The sequence below is a fragment of the Coloeus monedula genome (assembly GCF_965178545.1).
Source record: "Coloeus monedula genome assembly, chromosome: 5".
Lineage (NCBI taxonomy): Eukaryota > Metazoa > Chordata > Aves > Passeriformes > Corvidae > Coloeus > Coloeus monedula.
Window position 1 is genome coordinate 73,149,746 of NC_138785.1, and position 20,562 is coordinate 73,170,307.

A 20,562-nucleotide genomic window follows, 5' to 3' on the forward strand; every position below is an offset into this window, starting at 1 on the left:
CACAAAGGCACCAGAGCTCTGCAGCCTGGTCTGACAGGAAGCCAGAGCAGAGTCGGAGCAGCAGTACAGGGCAACACAGCCAGCCCTCCTGCAGATCAGAAGGCACAGTGGAGCCAGCTCCAGAGCTGGAGAAACACACTGGCACTTGCACCAGCCACAGCTCTCCTGCTCTTGCTGTTTCCCTCCAGGAAAACACAGCCCCTCAGCACTGGTGAGCAAAAGGGGCTCTGCCTGAGCCCGAACAACCCCAAGCCACCCCCCAGAGGAGGAGCCCAGCTGGCACTGGGATGCCCAGTCCCTCCTGAGATACAGATACAGAGCAGCAGCACCTCATATCTCCCCTAAGTCCTCATAGAGAGGTGACAAGCTGTACTCATCCACAGACTGCTCCTTCTTCTGCAGCTGCTGCGGCTTCACCACCTGGCTGTACAGCACCTCCACGTTGTTGTTGTTGCTGCTGTTGAGGCTGGGTTTGGTGAGCACCTTCTCAGGGGCAGCACTGCCCCACCGCCTGCCAGGGTCCTCCACCCTGTCTGCCCCTTTGGGGATAAAGGCTGCCTGGGGCTTGGGGGCTGGGACTGGCTTGGGGTTCTTGGCCTTGGCCGGGAAGGCGGGTACCGAGTAATCGTCAGTGCTGGGGTTGTAGGGGTACTCGTAGCCACCCTTGCCATCATGGCCCTGGGTGCGCCAGGCCTCGCTCGTGGGCCGCGCCTCATCGTAGATGTAGGTGAGGGGGTGCAGGGGGCGGGGAGCGCGGCCCTCGGGCTCGTCGTAGATGTGCTCCTTGTGCCCAGGGGGAGCCTGGCCACGACCCTCGGCCCGGCCCTGCCCCTCGGCCCGGACCTGCTCGTACGGGCCCGAGTACAGCAGCACCGGCAGCCGCAGCTTTGGCTCCTCCACAGCCCCACCGGGCGCCTTGGCCCCGCTCACGGCCTTGCTGTCCACAGGGTCCGAGTACAGCGGGTCCGGCCATGGCCGCAGGCCCTTCACTGAGTCCAGGGGCTCTGAGTACACACTGGATGGGTCCTCGGCCGGCGGCACAGCACGGAGCACCTTGGGCAGAGGGGAGCGCGGCGGGGTGCTGGACACCGCGGGCTTGGCCGGTGGCACGGGCAGCTCTGGCAGAGTCCGGCTCTTCAGCAGAGACGTGGCGTCTCGATCCTCTGCTGCTGCACCGGCCCTGGGTGCCAGCCCCGCTTTGGGTGCCGGGGTGTCATCCCCCTCGGCGGGCAGCTCCAGGTTCAGGTTGTCAGCCAGGGCCTGGCGGATCTGCACCATGCCAGGGCTGTCGGCTTCCAGCGAGTCACAGCTCTGACGGTTCTCCTCCACCTGCGCCTTCTGCTCCTGGATGGAGGCTTCCACCAGGCGGAAGATCTCGTTGCCCTGCTTGGTCTCGAAGGTGAAGTTTCCAGGTCCTGAGTCACAGCGCCTGCCAGCCTCAAAGGAGAACATCACCTGAAGAGGAAGCAGAAGGGTCACATCCTGCTCAGCACCCGCTGACCCAGCGCATCGTGCAGGCTGTGCTTCCCACCAAAGGGCGTGTGGCTGCAGCACTGATCCTGTACATCCTGCAGGAGAGACTGCCCTGAAATCCTGCTCCTTCCACTCCCACACTGAGGGCCACCCTGTGCCCAGCAGCTGGGCAGGGAAAGGCCACACTGGCCAGCAGCCCAGAACAAGCTGTGGAACCGGAACTGGAGCACACCTGAGGGGACATCACTGCTGGAGCCCTGCTGCCTTATGTGAGCAGTTCCAGCAGTTTCAACCACTGGCACCAAATAGTCCAGGAAATAACACTGAGGAGGGAGTGGGGTGAGAAGGTGAGTTACAGTTCAGCAGGGGAAACTAGCATGGAATGTTAGGTAACAAGGGAGCAATCTGGAAGCAAGAGATACAAAAGGAAGGACACGGCTTGGGAGCTCGGATACCAAGAGTAAGCAAAGCATTGACCTACCAGCATTAATCTGTTCACAGTAAAGGTCCTCTAAAGAGAAGTCTCGTACCAGGGCTCTGCTTCCTCTGGTCTGAACACACTCTGGTGAGCAGGTTCCCACCAGCTGACACGCCCACCCTTCCTGAGCCTCATTCCCTTAACCAGGGGGGATTTTCTGCCTCTTTCACAGGCAGCAGCAGCCCCTGTGATTGCTACGAAGGTCTCTGGGGACAAACTTCTTCTCGTGGGTCAGTGCTGCTGAACAGAAGCACAGTCAACCCCTCTCTGCTCAGGTCACTGTGGGTGCAGCTCCCCACATCCTGCAACTCTCTTCCCACCACCAGCACAGACTCTGCACATGAGCTGGACATCCCCACAGGGGCAGCTCGGTTTCCACCTCTGTTTTGGGAATGTGCCACAGAAAGCACCACCAGCAGAGTGCGGCCGACACGGTCACCGCTATAAACAGCCTCAGGGACACCACTAAACAGCCCCAGGGCCACCACTTCCTCCCTGTCCAGCGTGCCCCAGACCTCCTGCACTCAGGGTAGCAGCAAGGCAGATTGGGGACTCACTGCAGGAGGAGTCTGGAGAGGGACTCTGGAGAGGTCAGTGAGAACAGGAGCAGTTCGCCCCACAAAGTGAACAAATCCAGAGCAACTGGTGCCTCAAAGCCCCTCTGCTCTAGCCACCATCCTTAGGAGGGAGAGACTGAGCCCAGGGCAGAGCCAGGACTGCCAGGAGCCAAGATCCCTGGATGCTGGGGAGAGCTTGTGTGCAGCACTGAGGAACGTCCCTGCTCACGGCACAAGCTGGGAAGCGCTGGGATGGAGAAAGGGAGCAGCAGAGGCTGCAATGGCCTCAGCAAAAGTGGGACAACCACAGAGGGGATGAGTGTGCTGCCAGCCCATGCCCCAGCATGGTGACACAGGCGGGAACTGAGGACAGTCAGGGTGACATGTCCCTGGCGACTCTGCCATGGTCACAAGGGGCTGCAGCAGTCCTGGCATTTGGCAGGGCTGGCTGCAGGACATCAGCTCAGCCTTCCACAAGGGAACAGCTACGGGGGAGCACCTGCAGCACACGGGGCTCCCTATTCCCCACCTTGTCCCGGCCATATCTCCGGAGCAGCCGGTAGGGCCAGACATAGAGGATCCTGTCCGTCCGTGGGTCCTTCAGGACGAGGCTGTCACGCTCGGCCTTGAGCACGTAGGTGCCACGCAGCTCACACCGCTCCGCGGCCTCGGTCCGCTGCACCGTCACCCAGAAGGCGTTCACTGCGGGGACAGAGCTGCTCAGGGCAGGGCAGGGGCACACAGGCAATGCCCAGCGTGGCCCCAGCGATGGGGCAGCAGCAGGACAAGGCTCCATGGAAGGTGGCCCCAAGTCGGGGCAGCAGGAGGTCCCACCTTCGTCTCTGGAGTAGTAGATGGAGTTCACGGCCATCTCCAGGGCCGGCGCCTCCCCGCTGCCCTCTCTGCCATACTGTGACACCACGCCATCGCTGGGGCCATTTCCCTGGCAAAGGAGAGCAGATCAGACCCAGAGTCCCCTTCCCACATTAGCCCCGGGCTCCCTTGCATGGCCTGGGCCCTGCTGCCCTCCCTGGCCCTACACAGCCTGGCTGTCCTGCACCCTGCTCACCCTACAGCCAGTGACAGCCCCCCCTGAGCCCACATGAACATGGATGAACAGGGCCAGGATGCACAGGAGGGACTTCCTTGAGCTCCTGGCAGCACCTTGTCCCAAGCTGGGCTCTGCACTGACAGGGTGCAGGGAAGCACAACCCACAGAGCTGCCCCCAAATCACGGCACAACCCCAACACACCCTCCTGGCCATACCAGCATAAGCTCAGGGGGCTGATGGCCTGGTAACAGGGGGTCTGTGTCCTGCCCAGAAGGAGGGGTGGCCCGCAGAGGGGAAGTGAGCAGTTCTATTTTAGCACATGCAGAACTGAAAGTGCAACACACACTGTCAGCAACCGTGTGCCAGCACGGTCCCAAAGGGCCTGGGGAGGGACACAGACCCTTGGTGCTTTCAGAGATCTTCCTCCAGAAAAGCCCCTCACAAATTACAGGCTCACAGAGCCCTGTGCAGCTGGCACAAGGGAGGGTCAGTGTGTGGCCAGGAGCTGGAGTTGTTCCGTGGGGCTGCAGCAGAGGGTACATCTTGCAGGAGGCGAGTGCCACAGTTTCAGTTTAAAACCCACAAACACGAGCTTCTTACCAACAAGCCCAAACGAGGCCCAAAAAAGGGCCATCCAGCCCTTGTGTTTGGGTCCTAAAACCTCATGTCCTGACAGCTGATAGCAGCAGCTCCTCCTCAGCTAAAGCATCCAGTGCAGCAGGGCTCCAGCCTGGGATTGGAAAGCCAAGGGCCACCTAATCTTCCACAGCCTTCTAAGGCTCCATTTGACTGCACTTTTCTTCATCTTCAAAAGGAAAAGAAAATTCTGTTCTGAACTCCAAATGAACTCGGGCTCCAGCTTCCAAGCTGCTGGACCCTGCTTACCCTCTGGGCAGCAACATGACACAAAATCACATTGATCAGCACTCCCAGCTGAGGATTCTCTGTGCAGAGAGGCCACGTGCAGCTCTTGTGCCTCCTGCTCCAGGTCAGGCCTTTCTAAAACACATGCCAGCCTTGAAGCCTTTTGCTTACAACTTCCTAAACTGTCAGCTTGCTTCTGGACCTCGGGCACACAAATAATGGCTCCCCTGAGAGGAATGGCAGGAGCACAGCCCTGCTCCAAGCAGGTGCTCCCTGGCCTGGCCACTACCCTGCCCCACTCCAAGGGTTTGTTGTGTCCCCAGCTCAGCCCCATAAGCCACTTCCAGGGCAAAGGCTGCAACCCCAACTGCATCAGGAGACACAGAGTCATTTTCACCAGTGCCTCCCGGCCCCGTGAGCCCTGGCATTTGCTGCACAGACACACTTGGCCTGGCAGGAGACTGCAGGGAGACGCACGAGGGACAAAGGTAAATCACACTCGGCAAACACCTGTCCAGGGGAGATCCTGGGATCACCAGCTGTGCAGCCAGTCCTCCTGCCAGGCAGCCCTGCCCAGCACTTCAAGCCTGGAATCGGCTGGAGCCCAACCAGGGGCTCTCCAAACACCTCCCAGGAGGGAGAGCCAGGACTGTGGGGCCGGGCAGGCATAGGCTGCTCTCCCAGAGGGCATGGAAAACCACACTCTCAGGGCACCCACTGCCCAAACAGCCTTGGGTGGTCATGCTGGCTGACCACCAGCCCCAGGGCCTGCAGAGCTAGAGGACCAGCACAGATAGGATGTTCCCAGCAGCGAGCCCCAAGGCTGGGCAAGGGGGTTCCAGGCCCTGGAACCAGATGGGTCCTGGAACCAGGCACCACAACACTCTCGAAGCTCTGCTTCCGCCGCTGCTGCTGTGGCAGGAAAGGCAGCAGTGGTTGGGCCAAGAGGAAACACTCCTCGGCCATCACCTGGCCTCCGGCCAGCTCTCTACAGGGGCGAGCACGAGCTCTGCACCGGGCAAGAAGAGCCCGAATTGAAATTTGGAGCCACACCCACGAATTACTGACAGCACGCCGAGGAGTCCCGCAACCCACAGCAGGAGCCAGCAAGAGGCAACCGGAGTGCCAGGGCCGGGTGCTTTAAACCTGGGACCACTGGCGCTGCCTCAGGGTGTCCTTCCCTATGCCGCCAGCTGGGAAGGGGTCACCCCCACACACACTGATGTCCGTGTCCCGTCCCATCCCCTCCACCCACCCCGGGGCTCACCGGGAAGGCGATCTGGCACAGCTTCGCCACCCATTCCTCGCTCTGCTGCTTCTCGGCCGCGAAGAGGAAGCTGCGGTCGCGGGTCTCCAGGCGGAAGGTGGCGGTGCCCGCGCGGGGGCCGCCCTCGCCCACCGGGGCCACGCTGGTGCAGTCGCTGAGCCGCACCACGGTGCGGGCGAGCCGCCGGGTGCCCGCCCGCCCGGCCGCCGACGGCTCCTTGCAGTCGAACACCTCGAGCCGGGCCACGCCGTGCTGGCTGGCGGGGTAGAGCGCGGACCAGCCGCGCTTCCAGCGCTGCGGGGAGCGGGGTCACACCGCGCCGGGGCCGCTCCCCACCCGGGCCGGCCGCTCGCCGGGAGCGGCCCCCGGAGCGCCTCCGCTCCGGCACCCGGCCGGCCCGAGGGCAGGGAGAAGGGGAAGAAGGGAAGAAGAAAGAAAGGAGAGAAGGGAAGGAGGGAAGGACCCACCTTGGTGCCGAACTTGTGGCTGTGCTGCACCAGGAGCGGCCCCTCCATGGCCGGCGGCTCCATCCCCGCGCGCCGCGCGCTTCCGCCCGCGCCACTGGGGCGGGGACGGGGCGGGGACCGGGCGGGGACGGGGACGCGCGTGTCAGGGGCGGGGCGCGCTCGCGTGTGCACGTGTGCGCGTGCGTGAGTGTGAACCCCTATGTGCACACCTGTGCGTGTGCGTGAGTGTGAACACGTGTGCATGCGTGAGTGTGAACCCCTATGTGCACACCTGTGCGTGTGCGTGAGTGTGAACACGTGTGCATGCATGAGTGTGAACCCCTATGTGCACACCTGTGCATGTGCGTGAGTGCGAACACGTGTGTGCATGCATGAGTGTGAACGCCTATGTGCACACCTGTGCATGTGCGTGAGTGCGAACACGTGTGTGCATGCATGAGTGTGAACCCCTATGTGCACACCTGTGCGTGTGCGTGAGTGCGAACACGTGTGCATGCATGAGTGTGAACCCCTATGTGCACACCTGTGCATGTGCGTGAGTGCGAACACGTGTGCATGCATGAGTGTGAACGCCTATGTGCACACCTGTGCGTGAGTGCGAACACGTGTGCATGCATGAGTGTGAACCCCTATGTGCACACCTGTGCGTGAGTGTGAACACGTGTGTGCGTGTGCGTGAGTGTGAACTGGTGCACACACGTGTGACACAGGCGCGTGCTATCACTGGAGATGGGAAAACCTGCTCGGATGGGCTAAGTGAGGGCCATGTGGGCAGTGGACAGGGGATAGGTGAGGTTTCACAGGACGGGAAAAAGGAATGATGTCTTTGCTAGGAGGAAAAAGCAAGTGGAGAACTCGAGGCTGCTTAGCTCAAGTTCATAGTCCAAGAAAACCGTGGAATAAATAGCTAGGCGCTCCCAGAGAAAGCAGAGGAAGGAAGGAATCACAGCAAACACCTGTGTATGCACAGCCCTGCACAACTTCATTCTCTGACTGTCTATGTGGATGGGGTAATGCCATCCATATCTCTCTGCCTCCAACTACGCCATGTCCCCAGGCCCCGAAGCCACTCCAGGGGCACTGGGCTGCTCCCAGTACTGTCCCTTCCATGGCTGGCCACTGCAGCCTGCCCCAGCACCCTTCTGCAGGCTCAGGTTTGAGTCCAGCATTCCCAGCAGCAGGTGGGACAGATGCTGGCTGTGAGGCAAAGAACAAGGACGAGCACAGCCAGGTGCTCCCTGCACCTGGATGGCCCAGCCTAGTGGCACTCTGATGGCACTGTGACCCTGCCAGATCACTGCTGGTCAGTCACTCTCAGGCTTCTTGCTGCTTTGATGGCCCAGGCACCATGACTCAGTTTCCTGACACAACATAAACCTGCAAAGGGAAGAGGGAGAAGCCACAGATCTTGGTTTTCCAGGCCCTGATGCCCATTTCTCCACCCGTGGTTTTGATGAAACAGCTGCAGGTGGGGACAGCTGCTGGGAGAGACTTGGCAGTGCCTGGCTGCAGGGGTGACCCTCTGCACTCTCTTAGCTCCATCCCTCACACTTGCGTGGTAACAAAATTGTGCTGGTGCCCTGGTTTAGGAATGCTATTCCCCAATTTAGTGTTCCCATTGAAACATCCCAGGCCACCTGCTCATGCCCTATCCTCCCCCCGAGGCAGGACGGAGAGGAGAGTTGGAGGCACAAAAAGTGAAGGTCACACAGGGTGAGATAAGAGCCATTTACTAGCAACAGCAATAGGATGTAACCACAGCAGTACCAATAACAGAGTGTACGAGACAGGCGAACGATCAGACCGCAAACCCTGGCAAAACAGTGGCGTCAACAAACAGGGACAGTGGTCTGAAAAAGGGCAAAATGATTTGGTGGTGTCAAACACCTCGGCTCGCGTGTAGGCAGGGCCCCGTGATGTGCAGCTGCAGGACAGGGAACTCATGACGTGGCAGCACGTCTGCAAACCACAGCCTGTGGGACGGAGACAACCACGAGCCAGACGAGCGTCAGCAGCTCAGAGCAGGGTGGCACAAGGCAAACAGCCTGACACAGGCAGGCAGGTGAGTCACCTGCAAGGCACATGGACCGGCCTGATGGCACGGACCAGGAGAGGGAACGCACCGTAGGCCTGGCACGAGGGTGTGGCCAGGGCAGGTGCCAGCTCAGTGGTGAACACAAGGGGATAATGACACTCGACCCCTCGGGAACAACTCTGGGGCTGTGGGGTCCCGGGAAGCTTCAAAGGCAGGAGAAGGAAGTGTCCTCGGGCTGCACCGGGAGAACCCCCGCAGCTGGGGACGCGGGGGAGCCGGGGCTGGCACGGGCACAGTGCCCGGGAGCGGCGGCGGCTGCAGCGCCGGGGGCTCCGGGCCGGGGGCTCCGAGACTGCGGCTCCGAGCATCGCCTCCCAGGGGCTCCGCACAGATTTCGGGCAGCCCCCGCTCCGCCCCCGCCCCGGCCCCACCCGCGGGGCCGCCCCCTGCGCTGCGGCGAGCGCGTCCCCGCGGGGGGGGCGGGCGGTGGAGCCGCCCCTGCGCGAAGCCCTCCGCGCACCCTCCATCCCCTCCCGCGAACGCTCCATCCCCCCGCAGACATTCCACCCCTCTGCGCATCCTTCCATCCCCTCCCGCCAACACTTCATCCCTCCCCGCGCACCCTCCGCCCCCTGCGCACCTTCCATCCCTCCCCGCGCACCCTCCACCTCTGCGCGCCCCCCATCCTTCCGCGCACTCCTTCAACCCCCGCTCCCCCTCCATCCCCCCGCGCACTCGTCCGCCCCTCCGCGCATCTCTCCACGCATTCCTCCGTCCCCCCGCGCACTCCTCCGCCCCTCCGCGCATCGCTCCGTCCCCCCTCCGCGCACCCTGCGCCTGCCCCCGCGCCGGCAGGGCCGCTCCTGCGCGGGGATGGCGGAGCGGCCGCGCTTCCTCTGCGGCGTGGTGGAAGGTAGGTGCCTTCGGGGCCGCGGCTGGGGCCGGCGCCCGACCCGCTCGGGCATTACAGGGGCTGGTCCCATCCACCCGAAGTGAGCCGGGCCGGGAAGGGCCCCAGGCTGTGGGGGAGGCGGGAGTGGGGCTCTTGCACGGCGCCCCATCTCTGCCGGGGGTCTGGAGCAGCACCCCTGGGATGCTCCCAGCTCTCCCCAGAGCCCCGCTGAGCCCCGCAGCCACACCAGCAGAGCTGACCTCCCCAGAGGGGCACAGGGACCCTCTGCTCGGGCTCCAGAGCTCTACACGAGGTTCTCGGCTGCCCTGGACTCAGGGGCAGCTTCCCGGTGTGCCCCACCTGCCCACCCTGCCCATGGGCAGCAGTGCAGGACCCGTGCCCAGAGCTGGCTCTGTGCTTCTCCCTCCCCACATCCCCAGCTCCTTTTGGAGCTGAGCCAGGCCTGGCAAAATCATCTGCCCTTCTCCTGGCAGCACAGTACCCCCCTGAGGGCCACTGCCCACTGCCTCACCTGAGAGGAAGCAGGGGCACCATGCAAATAAATGTAAAATAAACAGGAAATGCAGGGGTGGAGAAGCTGACATGAGTCAGACAAGAATCATCGATATAGCAGAGCTGACCTGGGAAAGAGGACAGGGATGCTGCTGGCAAAGCCATTCCAGGAGAACACTGCTGGCAGGGCGTGTGCAGGACTGAGTGTCCTCCTTGCCAGCCCACATCTGTTCACAGCAACATGTGCTGTGAAAGTGTCACTTGCAGGTGCCATACAGGGACTCTGGGGACCTCGCTGTGATCTCGAAATAGCAAATTATTTACCACAGAAATAACTTTGAAATGTTTGCTGGGATTCTCAAGTGGCCACAAATTTGGCCCCATGTATGGTGGGCGATGGATAGCAAGGTGACTATAAATTATTTCAAAGTGTATGGAATAACCATGTAGGTGTTCAAGCAGGTAGAAGATCTGTCTGCAGAGAGAAGACAGATGGAGAGTGGGTGTTGCTGTGGTGCAACCCACCTCACCACTGCCCAGGGCTGGTGCTGGGGGTTGCAGGGTGGGCTCCTGCCAAAGGGAGCCAAGGGAATGAGGGCAGATGAGCTCTGGGACACTCAGGTGCTTTGGGAAATGCAGGTGCTTTCCTGGGTGACCCTGGCCTCGTGCCAGACACCGAGAGCTGATCCCGTCTCCCAGCTTAATGGAGTCAGTGCAGCCTGCGCCTGTGCACCGCCCAGTTTTGGGAATGCCGTCACTTCCCAAGTATCTGCTCCCCTTGGCCTTGGCTGCTGGAAGGTGCAGTGATTGACTCAAAAGTTGCCCGTGATGCAGAGAGAAAGCAGGAAGATGCCTTGATGGCCTGTTGCCATCACCGTCCAAGATGTAATGGATTTTCCATGAGACTTCACGGTGCAGCTGCCAGATCTTCCAGAGACTTGAAGTGGCTGAAAGTTCTTCTCTTGCTAAATCTCCCATCTGTGCTGGGACACTGACGGGTTCCCCTTAACCTCTGCTTTGAGGAGCTGTCAAATCTGCATCTCTCCAAACCCATTTATCTGCCTGTCCCCAAGGGAAAGGGCTTGTGTTCCACTGGATATCCTTTCTCCCTGGCCTTGCAGACAACTCTGCACCTCCCAGGGCTTCCTACACACAGAAATATGAAGGGTTCTTCCTTGGAAGTGGTCCCAATGGCGGAATGGGTGCTGCATGTCCAGCAGAGCATCTCTGCATTCAGGGATAGCACAGACAGAGACTGTTTTAAGGCACTAACAACTACATTTTGCCCTTTTCCCCCCTCCCTTTTACAGGTTTCTATGGGAGACCTTGGTCAATGGATCAGAGAAAACTTCTTTTTCAATGGCAAGTACCCCGAATTTTCCTCTCTGAAGGGGCGGTGGTATCGAAGGGGGCTCATGCTTCTTCAGTGTCCCCCTGTCCCAGCACTCGGGAAGGATCCGCGCTTGGCTGGGCCGTGGGTGCGGCGGGACAGACGGACGGACGGACGCGGGGCTGCCCCGTGCCGGCAGATGGTGCTGGGGCTCCACTCATCCTGGTGCAGCCCTGTGTGGGTACGCTGGCCGCATCCCCGCTGCCACCAGCAGCGAGCGAAGACACCAGGCGGGCAATTCCAGCCTGCCCGGGCTCGCTGGAGCTGGGCTGAACCCTGTGGGAACGAGGGCATCACTCCATCCTGAGCACAGGTGGCTGCTGTGTCCTGAGGCTGCCACCCCTGCCTGGTGTGGGTGGCCCTGCTGTGTCCCTGTGAGTCCCCATGCCTGTCTGAGCGTCACCCCATGTCCCAGTGATGGAAGGATGTGCGCAGGATCCGTCACTGGGATGGGAGTTGATCCATGCAGCTCCTCTCCAAGCAGCTGGTGCCCGTGCACAGGCGATCCCTGCACAGGGATGAGCTGCACTGACAGGACCTGCCACCAATGAACTGGGGCTTTGCAGGGCCTCCCGTGGGCAGTGCAGTGGTGACAGTGTGGGCAGTGCCCTGGTGACTGCATGGGCAGTGCAGTGGTGACAGTGTGGGCAGTCACAAGTGTAATTAAGGACCAGAGTGCAGGGACCAGAGATGTGGGTACAGAAAAATGGAAGGAAAACAAGCTGTGATGTTTTAAAGTACCTCAGGAATGAGAAGGTCTAATTGGGGCTTTGTCTGGTGCTGGACTGGGATGTTTTCACATGGTGGCACATGAGAGTGACGTGTCCATCGGTGTTTTTCTTATCTGGAAAGAGACAAGACAAGGGACTTTTATCACGAGATACCTGAAGTGCTTCCTACTCTGTTGACCATGGGAAAATGTAAAATAGTTTCTGCTGAGGAGGATAAATAAAACCAAATGAATATATCAGATGGCTTCCATACAGGAGTGCCAAAAGAAGGAGGTGTCTGCCCTCCCGGGGGGCACGTCCTGCTGCTCTCTGACACAAACCTTAGAGCTCAGCTGGCTGAGATTTCTGTCTCCATGTGGCCATGCAAAGAGCCTGTGTGGAACCTGCGTGACCCCTTGTTCTCCCTGCACAGGCTGCAACGCCAGGGGCTGAACTGCTACATGTATGCGCCCAAGGATGAGCTGAAGCACCGGCTGCTCTGGAGAGAGCCCTACACAGAGCATGAGGCAGGTAGCGGCTCTGCTGGGCCCCACGGGGGGCTGCAAGCATCCCGGGTCCCTGAGAGGGTAGCATGGGCTGTGCCCCAGCTATTTCCATCCTGCCAGGACCCTGCCCATTGCATGGAGGCCCCCAGATCTTGCCAAGCGCAAGAAGATTCCCAGACCGTACCCATTATATGGAATTGCCTAAGGAACCACCCAGCATGGGGAACTCCCCATGTGGGTCTCTGGCAATGTGATCTCTGGCCCGTACACCCTTGTCAAAAGTCCTCTGTGTCCTGAGGGAGTGGAAATGGTCTTCCTGGAGCCTCTCCCCTCCCAATGACCTCAGCTTCTTCCTTTCAGGCTGCTGGGGTTCTCCCTCCATCCCTTGTCTTGCTCCATCCCCTGTCCTGCTCTACCCCGTCCCCCTTCACACCTTGTCCCCCTTCACACCTTATCCTGCTCCATCCTTTGTCCCCCTCCATCCCTTATCCCCCTCCATCCCTTGTCCCCCTCCATCCCGTGCCTCCCAGTTCTCACAGACCCCCTGTGCTCTGTCCCCAGCCCGCATGCAGTCTCTCATCGAAGCTGCCCAAGAGCAGGGTGTGGAGTTTATTTTCGCCATTTCTGCTGGCCAGGACATGGTGTTTTCCAGCGCCGGGGATCGGCTCCTGCTGCAGCAAAAACTCAGGCAGGTACCGTGGGCCATTCCTTCATCCCACTGCTCCCAGGCAAGGGGCACATGTGTGGTTCCTGTGCCCACCCCATGGGCTGGTGTGGGGGTGTAAACCTCTCCTGCTGCTGCACAGAGGGAGCAGCTCTGGGGTGCCTGGTGGCCAATGTGCTGTCCCTGTCATGGTGACAGAGAGCTGAAGGCTCCATGGATGCCTGACAGGGGCAGGAGATGGACCAGCCAAGCCCCAGAACTTCCTGGGCAGCACTGAGCCCTGGCACAGGCTGGAGCTGAGCCCCGGGTCCCCAGGGAGGGCAAAGAGCCACTGGCATGGTGGGGTTGCTCCATGGGCAGCTGCTACTCCCGTGGCACAGCCCAGGCAGGAACTGCCCCATCTGTGCTATGCCCAGATGCCTCTCTCCAGCCCCTTGGGGCTCTCTGGTGCCCAGGGATCCCAGCAGCCCCTCTGTGCCCACAGGTGGCTGCCATGGGGTGCTGCTCCTTCGCGCTGCTCTTTGACGACATCGACCCCTGCATGTGCCAAGCTGACAGAGATGTCTTCCCCTCCCTGGCACAGGCTCAGGCCTCTGTGGCCAACGAGGTCTACCAGGAGCTGGGCCAACCCTCCGTCTTCCTCTTCTGTCCTACAGGTACTGCCCGCAGCCCTGCAATCCCAGCCCCCCAAACCAGGGAGTCCCCTCACACTGGGATGACCTTTGGCTGCACCCAGCCCCTGTCCCTGCTGAGAGCTGAGTGCCCTGGCTGTTCCCACAGCTCTCCCTGGACTCCTCACGCTCCTGGGGGAGCTATGGATATTTTGGGACTAAGACAGGACCAGGCTGCAGCAGGGCCCCAGCCCCTGTCCATGATCCCGGCAGCCTTTCCTCCTGTTCCCCCAGCCCTCAGGGGATGCTCTGTGCTCTCTCCCAGAATACTGCAGCTCGCTCTGCTCTCCCAGCCCCAGCCAGTCCTGCTACCTGCAGACCATCGGCCAAGAGCTGCTCCCAGGGATCGGTGTCATCTGGACAGGTGAGCACCAGGACCGGCTCTGGGTGCGTGGCCACGTGCAGTGTCTGCAAACCCTGTGGCCACGGGCTGTCCTGGGAGAGCCACCAGCAAGTGACCCCACTGTGGTGCCTCATATTGGGGTGTGCAGCCCCAGCCAGGCAGGAGTTTGAGCTGAGGGTCTGCTCTCCTGGCTTGGGAGTGTGGGTGGGGAGACCCAACCCACATCTTTGCCCGTGTCCCTGCTGTGTGTCCGATGGACCCTGTGCCCCACGTGTGTTCCCACCCTGATGCTGCAGGCCCAAAGGTGGTGTCACAGGAGCTCTCAGCAGTGCTGCTGGAGGAGGTGGAGGCTGTCCTGAGGCGCTGTCCCGTCATCTGGGACAACCTCTACGCCAACGACTATGACTGCAGACGTGTCTTCCTGGGCCCTTACATGGGGCGTGCTCCTGGCCTCATGGCCAGGCTCCATGGGCTGCTCCTCAACCCCAACTGTGAGCTCCAGGCCAACTTCATCCCCATACACACACTGGGCACCTGGTTTCGGAGCGAGCTGGGGAGCTGTGCCCACCCTGACCATGCAGGTACCTGGTCCCAGTGCCCATTGCTGCCCATCCTTGCCCAGCCCTGCAGCTTTCCTGCATGGAACCAGGGCTGCCCAGGCTGATGAGCTGCAGTTCCTTAGGAATGGAGGCAGTGGCAGCCCTGGGGGACAGCCAAGGTGCTCAGGATAGGAGCTACAGCCCCCAGGAAGCCTTGGAGCTGGCGCTGTGTGACTGGGTGGCCGAGATAAACCAGCAGGCCTTGGAGCCAGGTAGGCAATGGATCTGCACATGCAGCATCCCTCAATCCCTGGAGCACTGGATTGGCTCTGCCAGGAGCTTGGTGGGCGCGGGGTGAGGGAGCCCCAGCCTTGCCCATCTGGAGGGGTCTCTGGGGCTGGTGTGGCAGCAGGGCCATGCATGCCGTGGTGGGCAGGTATGAGTGTCCACCCTGCCATGCTGCCCCATGGGTGCTCCTGCCATGGCCACAACCTGGAGAGGGTTTTCTTGGCTGGCAGCACTGAAGCCTGCGCCAGCTCTGGAAGAGGGGGTCAGCCAGGGGTGAGCTCGGTGTTTTGCAGTGTTTGCCTCTGCAAAGCCACAGCCTCACCAGCTCCAGGGGCCTGAACTCGAGCCCAGGGTTCTGGCAACTCATCTCCTGCCAGCTCGGGGATGGTGCTCCCCAGCACTGTCCTGCTCCATGGGCAGAAGTTTCCATGCAGCTGCCAAAGGGGCTTCCCTCTTGTTCTGTTCTGCCAGGAGGAAGGACCCCAGGACACCCCAGTGTCAGCCTCAAGGGAGGACCAAGGCTGCAGCCTGGCACAGAGCGAGGACAGGAGGTCACTCCCGACCCTCAGCCCCAGGACTCTGCTCCCAGTGGGGCAGATCAGCACAGCCCCAAGCCCTGTGGAGTGGCACCAGAGGAGGGGTGCAAGGAGGTGACCTCGGAGCCTGAAAAGGACAGCGGGAGCAGGACACCCACTGGCAGTCAGCAGGGCCCTACAAGGGCTGGGGACCAGCTCGCCACGGAGCGTGGGGAGAGCTGTGAGCCCTCCTCTGCTCTGCCCAGTGTGGCTGGGAGTGCCCAGTCTGCAGGAATCCCAATGGCCACCGAGAACCCCCCCAGTCCAGGCCCCACCACGAGCTCCAGCAACGGGGCCACCACCAGTCAGAACATTTCCTCACCCACCAGTGATGCCAGGACAGGGAGTGCCAGCCCCGCCCAGTCTCCGAGCAGCACCCAGCCTGAGGCCATCAGGACTGATGTGCCCCAGACACCCCCAGGGCCTGAGGCTGGTGACAGCCCTGCCCTCCCAGCCCCACTGACTGATGAGGTTGGTGCTAGCCCTGGTCCCATGGCACCAGTGACCCCAGAGGAGGCTGGGTCTGGCCCCATGACACCACTGACCCCAGAGGAGGCCAGGACCAGCCCCACATCACAGATGACCCCAGAGAAGGCCAGGACCAGCCCCATGGCACCAGTGACCCCAGAGGAGGCCAGGACCAGCCCCATGGCACCAGTGACCCCAGAGGAGGCCAGGACCAGCCCCATGGCACCACTGACACCAGAGGAGGCTGGATCCAGCCCCATGGCACCAGTGAGTCCAGAGGAGGCTGGGTCTGGCCCTGTGACCCCCAAGGAGACCAGGACCAGCCCCACATCACAAGTGACCCCAGAGAAGGCCAGGATCAGCCCCATGGCATTGGTGACCCCAGAGGAGGCTGGGCCTGGCCCTACGGCACTGATGACCCCAAAGGAGGCCAGATCCAGCCCCACAGCACCACTGACCCCAGAGGAGGCCGTGTCCAGCCCTACAGCACCATTGACCCTGGAGGAGGTGCGGATGCTGGTGGAGCTCTTCTACCTGCCCTACCACCATGGAGCTCTGGCACAGGATCTCCTGGAGCACTTTCGGTGGCTGCGGGCAAACAGCCTCAGCGTGGGGGTCCCAGCCACGGCACCCGATGCCTGCGGGGTAAGGCTGGTCCTGGTGCTGCTGCAGCAGGGTGGCTGCCATGGCGTGTGTCCCTAGGTGGCTGACACCTGGTGTGTCTCCAGGGCACGCAGTGGCGAGGCCGGGCTCAGTCCTTCCAGCTGCTCTGCGCGCGAACGTGCCGCCTGCACAGCCGCTTCGTCAGCACCGCCGGCCGGGCGCTGCTCTACGACCTGCACCCCTACCTCTGGGACATCCGCAACATGCTGCTGGCCGCCAGTGCCTTTGTCCTCTGGCTGGGTACGTGGCTGATGCCAGCCCTGCCAGCCCCTGCCAGTCCCTGTCACACCTATCCAAACCCAGCTGAGTCGGAGTGCAGGACTCTGTGGCACTGGGGCACATCCAGGGCACCCTGATGCTTGTTCTCTGGGGATCCACTGCTTCCCCACTAAGGAGGTGAAGGTTTCTGGGACCCACCCCAGAGATCTGGGGTTCCAGTGTCCAGCTGGGGGTGCCAGGGTCCCTTCTGGGAGTGCACCTCCCCTTGACCCCTTTTCTGCGGCTGATTTGTGTCCTGTGCTCACCCCTTCACCTCTTTGCAGATGGTCACCTGCTCTGCGACCCCGACCCCAAGGGCACCTGGGGGAACTGCTTTGGCTGTAAGTATGGACACTGCCCTAGCTCACCCCTTACCAGCCCCAGCCCCACAGCAGCAGCCAGCACTCACCATCAGGCTGCCCTTCCCCACACTCTGCCTGCCGAGCTGAGCAGGAATGGCCCTGGGAATGACACAGCGGGGCAGGATGATGCACTGCTGCCAGGGACAGGGCAGTCATTGGAGTAGATCTTCACCATATCTCACAGTCATTTCTAGGATATGGTTCCTCAGCCCTTTTATCCCAAAGACCCCAGAGCCTGTGTGGAAGAAGGGTTCTGGGAGCAGTAATGCCCTTGGTGACAGAGGTGGAGCTGTTTTTTCAATGCCTGTGCATCGCTTTGCACAGTTTTCCTCTGGTTTAGGGCTCCCTGGTTGCTTTGTGGGACTTGTGACCTCTTAAAAACTAAGAACTGTTACCAGGTGATGACCTGAGCAGGTGTCCAGTGTGAGAGGGAGCCGTGTACCTTGAGCCCCTTCCTCGGGGACGCAGCCATGCAGGGCACGTTCCCACTGTCTCAGGCTGCACAGCTGGGGAACACATCCTTGGAGCTGTGACAGCAGGGATCTGCCTGGCAGAGGCCGGCCTCCCTTTGCCTAGCAGGTTTTTGTTCACCTCATGTGTGTCTGTGTCCTGCTGCTTCCAGGGTGCCAGAGTATCACTGCCCCGATCCTGCTGGGGAGGGACGCCGAGCCCTGGGCGCGTCGTGGGGGCCTCTTTGGAGAGCTGCAGGTGAGGGTGTCTCCCTCCCTGTGGGGGCTGAAGGAGCCATTGGGAAGCCAATATCCCAACTCTGCTGTTGAGCTGCTGCAAGCTTGGGAAGGAAGAGCAGCCCCAGGCCTCTGCACCTGGGCTGTGGTTCCTGGGATTTTGGGAGTCTCAGAGCCACCCTCCTGCTGCCTCCAGGATGCCAGGACCAACTGATGGACTGTATCTCTTCCAGGCACTGCTGCCCGTGGGGAACAGCTGTGACCTCTTCTACCATCCACCCCCGCTCTTCCCATCCAGCCAGCTGTACCTCCTGCGCCCGCTGCTGCCCCTGGACAAGGTGGGAGCCGTGGCATGGAGGGGTGTCCTGCCAGAGCCTTTGCATGTCTTGTGCTGCCCTTAAAATGATGAGTTATGGGTTCATCTGCTGCTGACCCCAGGCTGAGCTCCCAGTGTGGGGTGACACAGGTGGGGAGGGACCTCGGGTCCAGCTCTGCTCAGAGCCAGCTGGCCTGGGGCAGCTCTTGGGGCTGTGGTCAGCATGTCGGACCATGGGCTGGAGAATGTGCTGTGGCCTCAGCAAACCCACCTCTCTGTGACAGGGGCCTGGCCAGACCTCATTCCCTCACCCTTGCTCCTCTCCAGCTCAAGGAAAGGCTAACACCACAAATCCAGGCACCACAGACACGAGTGCAGCTCATCTGTTCAGGCTGAACCTTGACAACAACAAAGTCTGTGTCCAGTGAAACCCTGAGAGGAAAATCCAGCTGAGCCCATCGGCCTGTTGCAGGAACAGGCACAGCAGGGCACCGTCCTGCCCCTGTTGTTGGGTTATCAGGGCTTTTATCAGAATGTTTGCAGCAGCAAACTCAACTGTGACCAAGACAGGACATTTGGGGATGTCCTGCTGTGCTCAGGCTCTCTGGAGACCTGAGTTTCAGTGTTGTTTTTGGTGCCGTTCTGGCTGCTCTGAGCATGCTCCGGCCTGGGGCCGTCTCTGCAGCGGCTGCTCTCAGGATGCCTGACCGGAATGGCAATTTCTGGTTTGAAGGCTGGCTGTGCTGTGGTGATGAGCCCGAGGCCAGCAGAAGGTGGTGGCTGGCATTGTGGCACGGCAGGCACAGACAGGGCTGACATGGGTCCGGGTCTTCCAGGGAGAGCTTTACCGCATGTGCCGGGAGAGTTTGGACTGTGATCCCAAAGTGGCAGAGATCCTCGTGGCCCACCCGGATCTCCTCGGTGACAGGTGAGATGTAGCCCCTTTGGACTGTGCTGAGCCTGGACACGTGCTGGGTGATGCAGGGCTGGGGAGTGAGGCAATGGCCTCTCGGCATTCTTTTGGGGACCAGCTTTGCCCCATGGCTGGCAATGGCCTCACTGAGGGGGGCAGGGAGGGACACCCCCATGCTGATGTCCAGCAGGGTCACGGCAGCCACTGTTACAGATGTCCAGCCTGGATGCTGGAGGCTGCAATGGCTCCCGTTGGCTGAGGGTTTCTACCAGGGATCTCAAAGGGGTGGTCAGTGGGTGCTGGGTGCTGTCCAGCTGGGGCATGAAGGACGAAGCTGCTCTGAGGTTTCCCAGGGGCTCCAGGCTCAGCTGAGCCATGCTCCTGCTCTGCCTGGCAGACTTCTGGGCAGCTTCCTCAGCCTGAGTCCCGAGTACACCTTTGTGCTGGAGGATGAGGGTGGCCCGTGTGGCTATGCAGCCGGAGCGCTCCACGCCGAGGGCTTCCTGCAGCAGCGAGACAGCAGCTGGCTGCCGGCCATACGGCACAAGTACCCCCCAGACCTGGGCGCAGGTGGCCCAGCTCTAGGACAGGTGAGGGGACACCTGGAGCAGAGGGGAGCGTGGATGGGAGAGGTGGAGGGGGTTCCCTCACTTGTGCTTGTCTCCTGCAGGATGCCCTGGAGGAAGCAGTGCTCTTCTTCCATGCAGAGCCACTGGCTGTGCCCCAGCCTGTGCTGAGACGTTTCCCCTCCCTGGTACAGCTGGGCACGGCCCCCCGCGTGCTGGACGTGGGGGCCAGTCGCAGCCTGGCCCTCTGCCTGCTGAGCGCACTCAGGGCCAACGGTGAGCATGACCTCCGAGTGCTGGCCCTTCGTCCAGCACAACCCCATCCCAACTGCTCCCTCACCCACCAGAGCTGGGAGCTGGCCCCTCTCTGGTGCAGAGCAGCCCCAGCTCCCAGGCACTGTCCCCTCCCTTTGCACTGGGGGAAATGACTGGGACATGTCTCAGGGCATCACAGGGGCACTCTGTGTCAAAGGGGCAGTGGAGAGACCGATCCCCTTATGGAGGGGATCCCTGTCACTGTGCCCCCAGTCCCAGCACTGGGGTCCTGGTGCCCTGACCTCTCACCTCCCTTCCAGGGTCACGGGGAGTGTTCTGCCAGGTCAGTGACACCGACCGGCAGCAGCTGAGTTTCTACAGCAAACTGGGCTTTGTCGCCCTGCCGGTGGCCTGGGGCAGCTCTCCCGGCACTCAGCTCCTGGGACGTCTCCTCTGATGGGGCACAGGGAGCCAGTGCCCCAGGACAGGCTGGTTCCCCAGGCCAGGCTGACCGCCCATCCCGCACAGCGTCGGCCTGAGCAAGCGGGAACAGAGGGGCACCTCGAGCAGACCAGGTACAAGTGAGAGGGGACACGGTCTGGGGGTGAGCAGGATGTCACTGGGATGTGTGCAGAGCTGTGAGGTACCTGGGTAGCAGAGAGCTGTTTCTGCCACTCAGGGGATTGGGCCACCTCTGTGCCACCCCAACTGGTCCTGTTTGCTGGGTACCCTCCACCTTTGCTGGGGAGCCAGGCTGTCTGCAGGCCCCCAGGCAGTGTCTGGGTTGGTGG

At 61.5% G+C, this 20,562-nt stretch overlaps 2 protein-coding genes across 2 annotated transcripts; one reads left to right on the top strand and one right to left on the bottom strand.

Annotated features, from left to right (window-relative positions):
- Nucleotides 1-174: 174 nt before the first annotated feature.
- DOK1 (docking protein 1) lies at nt 175-6,221 on the bottom strand (the record flags this gene model as incomplete). The annotated part of the gene is made up of 5 exons (XM_082282646.1): nt 175-1,455; nt 3,038-3,210; nt 3,343-3,451; nt 5,692-5,985; nt 6,159-6,221. 5 exons carry the CDS (start codon nt 6,219-6,221, stop codon nt 331-333), a joined length of 1,764 nt encoding a protein of 587 aa, XP_082138772.1. The 3' UTR covers nt 175-330.
- A 2,845-nt stretch (nt 6,222-9,066) lies between these two features.
- Nucleotides 9,067-20,228, top strand: LOC309572962 (protein O-GlcNAcase-like; the record flags this gene model as incomplete). Its single annotated transcript, XM_082281528.1, has 17 exons — nt 9,067-9,106; nt 10,909-10,964; nt 12,145-12,229; nt 12,766-12,896; nt 13,353-13,524; nt 13,805-13,903; nt 14,179-14,463; nt 14,565-14,693; nt 15,181-16,397; nt 16,481-16,655; nt 16,958-17,014; nt 17,658-17,743; nt 17,955-18,059; nt 18,874-18,965; nt 19,348-19,540; nt 19,621-19,792; nt 20,092-20,228. The coding sequence occupies 17 exons, from the start codon at nt 9,067-9,069 to the stop codon at nt 20,226-20,228; spliced, it is 3,231 nt and encodes a 1,076-aa protein (XP_082137654.1).
- Between the last annotated feature and the right edge of the window lie 334 nt (nt 20,229-20,562).